The sequence below is a fragment of the Octopus bimaculoides genome, chromosome 21 (assembly GCF_001194135.2).
Source record: "Octopus bimaculoides isolate UCB-OBI-ISO-001 chromosome 21, ASM119413v2, whole genome shotgun sequence".
Classification (NCBI taxonomy): domain Eukaryota; kingdom Metazoa; phylum Mollusca; class Cephalopoda; order Octopoda; family Octopodidae; genus Octopus; species Octopus bimaculoides.
This window is the reverse complement of record NC_069001.1, coordinates 18953944-18958797: the sequence shown is the minus strand read 5'-3', so window position 1 is coordinate 18958797 and position 4854 is coordinate 18953944. Positions and strand designations below refer to the sequence as shown.

General features: G+C 35.7%; 1 protein-coding gene across 4 annotated transcripts in view; it reads right to left on the bottom strand.

Annotated features, from left to right (window-relative positions):
- The window catches only part of LOC106873104 (uncharacterized), a 259225-nt gene that overhangs the window by 84295 nt on the left and 170076 nt on the right, over positions 1-4854 (bottom strand). For 3 of the 4 annotated variants that reach the window (XM_052975584.1, XM_052975585.1, XM_052975586.1), the window contains exon 4: positions 2566-2684. The exons of the other annotated variant lie outside the window; for it this stretch is intronic. In XM_052975584.1, the coding sequence (XP_052831544.1) occupies positions 2566-2610 (45 nt within the window). In that variant the 5' untranslated portion in view covers positions 2611-2684. The remainder of the gene's footprint in view (positions 1-2565; positions 2685-4854) is intronic. 4 annotated transcript variants of the gene reach the window in all.

Below are 4854 nucleotides of genomic sequence, written 5' to 3'. Positions count from 1 at the left end.
TTGAAAAAAAAGTTATATTTGTAGAAACTTTCACGAAAAAATATTAATTTTCCTGGAAGTTAAGAAGAATTTAAATGGACTCTGTTGGAATTTCCGAAAATTGTCCCCCACCCCCATTCCAAAACACTTTCACCGGAAATGTTTGTATATTCGGATTCTACATAGTAAATACTATATGCATAAAAAATTTCATTAAAAAATATTCATTTTTCTGAAAGTTATGACCTCCCAAAGTCTGGGGGGTAAAACCCTGTAGTTATGCCGATCATAGAAGCAAAAGAAGATATTATGAGAGAACTCAGCAAGACTGAGTCTACTGACATCATCAATAGACAACCACTGACAAAGTTCTCAAACAGCATAAAAAGCAACAACATAATCATGATCTATAATGTTGCTCTTAGACAGATCTTAAGTAATAAGAGAAATTACTTAACAACCTTAAATAACCTCAGCTATTCCACTGCTAAAGTTGTAACTGCTCAACTAGGTATCAGGACGACAGAGAAAAGGACCAACCATGTCAATAGACCTGCTAAGCGGAAAATAGCAATACAAAAAGAGATTGAATCTCTGCGGGTGGATGTATCAGTTCTCGATGAACTTGCTAGAGGAGTAAATGTTAAGACGAAACAAGCTAGAAAACTCAAACGAAAATATAAAATCAAAGATTTTATAAACCTCCCTGCAACCAATGAACAATTGAAACAACAAATACAACTGAAAGTCCAACAGATTAGAAAGTATGACAAAAGAGTCAAATTTTATCAACAAAACAAGATATTCAAGACAGATGCAAAGAAATTTTATAGGGAAATTGGCAAAAGTAAGATAGAAGTAAAGGAGCCACCTAAGACTGAGGAAATGGAAGAGTTCTGAGAGAAGATATGGAGCAACAAAAACGAATATAACAATAAAGCAGACTGGATAGAGCATGAGAAAGTGAGACTGGATGAAGTGGAAGAGCAGAAATGGGAGGCAATAGGAATAGAAGAGCTAAGATGTGTGCTTAGGAAGCCTCACAAATGGAAAAACCTCAGGACTGGACCGAATTCCTAACTTCTGGTTAAATTGTCTGACAGAAAATCCAAAGAACTACCGACCAATAACATGTCTCAACACCACTTACAAGATCCTCACATCCATATTAACTGACAGAATATACAATTTACTTGAACAGCGATCTATCCTTCCAAAAGCTCAAAAAGGTTGCAAAAGGAATTCTTATGGATTCAAAGATCAATTACTCATAAGTAAAATGATTGTAGAGAATTGCCGGAGCAAAAAGAAGAACCTGAGTATGGCATGGATAGACTAGAGTAAAGCATTTGATAGTGCCCCACATAATTGGATACTCAAGGCCCTTGAAATATTTAAGATCTCTCTTGCCATCTTCAAATTCTTACAAGGTAGCATGGCCAAATGGAACACACGTCTCCTTCTAAACCATAGTAGTGGAATGAGCCAAACAAGCATCATCAACATCAAACAAGGCATCTTTCAAGGTCACTCCCTCTCCCCATTACTTTTTTGCATGGCACTGATCCCACTATCAAATGAACTAAATAACACCAGGTATGGGTTCAAAGTTTATGATACAACAATAAAAAAAAATCTGTTTTATATGGATGATCTGAAGTTGTTTGTTAGAAATGACAAAGAGCTAGCAGAGCTGCTAACAACTGTTAAAGAATTCAGTAATGACATCAGGATAGACTTTGGCCTTGATACGTGTGTTAAAACAACTTTTGTAAGAGGCAAGCTCAGGCAAACAGCTTCCATTAAATTAGATACCTACACTACCATCAAGGAACTTGACCCATAACAAAATTACAAATACCTGGGAATAAATGAAGGAGATGGTATACAACATGCTACCATGAACGAAAAAAATAAGAAAGGAATATTACAGGAGAATAAGACTCATATTAAAAACTGAACTCAACTCTAAAAATCGCATCAAAGCCATTAACACCCTGGCACTTCCAGAAGTCCAATATAGTTTTAACATCATTAACTAGAATCTTATAGAGCTCCAACGCCTGGACAGGAAGACAAGAAAACTACCAACTTGCATCACTCAAGAGCAGATGTTGATCTGTACCTACCTAGAAGTAATGGGGGAAGAGGAATGATGCAGGTAGAACTGTGCTATAAGACCTCCACAATAGCAATGGACAGCAAAAGAGGATTAGATGCTGCAACTTGTGTGCAAACATAAAAGCAGCAAAAAATCACATTCTATTGTCAAGGAAGCTTGCAAATTTGCAAGGGAACTTGGCATTAATATTTGAAGAACCTGAAACCACTGCCACAAAACAAGCAAAATGGATCAAACAGACTGCAAAAAAGAATGGGCAGAAACAAACTGAGGAGTGGTGGAGCCAGAAGCCTCTGCATGGACAGTAAATACTTCAAAGTTGAAATGTAGATCAAGCAACAACCCATCAATGGCTGAGAAGCTCAGGACTGAAAGCAGAGACTGAAGCTTTCATATTGGAGGCATAAGATCAAAGCTTGCTCACAAAAAACTACCAAGCTAACATTCTCCAAAACAGTTCTTACCCTAAATGCAGATTCTTTGACACATTTGACGAAACAATAGACCATCTCATCTCAGGATGTCTTGTGCTGACACCAAACACAAACAAAAATCGCCACGATAGGGTAGGACAGTATTTACACTGGAAAATATGTAAACACAACAAAATCAGCACTCCTGCTAACTGGTATGAACAGCTTTCAGTCATACTGTAACATCTCTTATCCTTCACTTGCCCTAGGACACTGGGTGTGTCTTGGCAAGTGACTGTAACAAACATGCAGATTAGAAGTAAAATAATAATAATAATAATAATAAACTGGTGTGAGAGGGGGAGGCAAAACGCACCTGATGACACTAACATAGACAGACTCACTCACATAGATGTGTGTGTTGTGTGCTTTGACAATATTTAGTTCTTTTGTGGGATTGTAGGTCAACTGTTAAGAAGTGGAATCATTTACGAGTTTAATTAAAACAAATCTGAAAGTGAAACTTCTATTTCTACACCCACAGACACAGTTATATATAATAATATATAATTGTGTGTGTATATGCATGTATGTGCATCCACACACACAATCATCGTTGCAGATACTAAAGTATATGGTAGGGGTGGAAGAGCAGATGGAGAGGTAGACCTGATACCATAGATTTTACTCTAGCCTTTGCTCTTTTCTTCAATTTGATTCAGTTAGTGACTTCTCTCATGCAGTCGTCATCAGCTCAGATATGTGTGTGTGTGTGTGTGCATGAATGTGGAAATTTTGTGTCTTCACACCATCTGACTAATACAGGAATGCCATATTCCCATTTCCTGTAGACCATCTTATTCTGCTTGTCATTCTGTTACTTAGCCCATCGGTAACGCTTTCACATGATTAGAGAAAAAGAAGGAGAAAGAAAAGAGGGAGTGAGAAAAAAACAAAAAAAAGTGGGAGACAGAAGTGTCCATGACGTGAGATAGAGGGAATGTAATTATAATGCTTCCATGTGATTAGTTGAAGGGAAAGCAAAGAGGAAGAAAAAAAGAGAGAGAAAAAGAGGATAAGGTGAAGAGTGAGATAGAAAGAAAGAGAAAGAAAAAGGAGAGAGAAGCGTCCATGATGTGAGGTAGGGGGAATGTAATATTTATTACATGGTTAAAAACGTTAGTTGAAAGTAGTGATGGTATAGAGGAGGAAAGTTTAAAATATAATTTTAGCAGAGGGGTGATGTTCTGATGGTGAGGTTAAAAAAAGGCAAAGAGAGAAGTGAGAGAGAAGAGGGAGAGAAATAATGATGGTAGAGATGGAGGTGATGACTGAATAGTGTAAAGTGTATTTTTTAAAATTGAACTAAGTTTTTTTTATAACACCTATCACTTAACACATGTGCATAAATGCAATTGTGAAATATTCTTGCTTATTTACGTGGCAAATATATGCAACTTAACTAAAGGTTGTATCATATGTATGGGATATTTTTTTTATGGGAAAAATAAGAGTGAATATTTATTTTATGAGTGCTGTGAATTAGTCAATAAAATTGTGCATGAAGTATATAAAGCATATATATAAAGTGCATTAAGTAATCCTCATATTCCAGTTTCTTCCACTTTTCAATGAATAGCAGATCTTTCCATACAGACACAACAGAAGTTATATTTTCAGGTGTTTTGGATAAAGTTTTCAGAAATAACCCAGTAGGTTTACCATTAATTCCATTAAATATTCATGGGTCCTGCTAGTATATATGTATATGTGACCGTTGACTGAACACTATTCAAATTTGTTTTCTCCGTGTTTTTCTCCTTGTCTCCGTATTCTTTCTGTTGAAGAGCGTAGCTCGAAACGTCAAAGACTTTCCGTATTCCCGAGCGTCATACTAATACATCCTTTTGTTATTTACACCACCTGTCCTCATCTGTTGTTGTTTTTTCGTACATTCTCCCATATATATATATATATATATATATATAGTCACTCTACCCATTCAAAAATAAGTGGAATAAAAGAAATCCTTTGTTTGAAAATGAGGTAAGGGTTGTTGACACTAAGGGTGTGTGGTCATAAAAATATATTACCTCAAATTTATCTCCAACCAACTCATGTAAGTATGGTTAAACAAATGAACAAAACAACAAACTATCCATCTACTATATATATATATATATATATATATATATATATCATAGACAAGTTAAAGTAATGGTGATTACATATAATTCCTTTATTATAGCAAATTTGGCTGACAGCTGTTTCCAGCAGTCATTATAGATAGGTTTACTCAATTGGTCTATTGATCAATTGAGGTAAATTGAAAGACCAAAG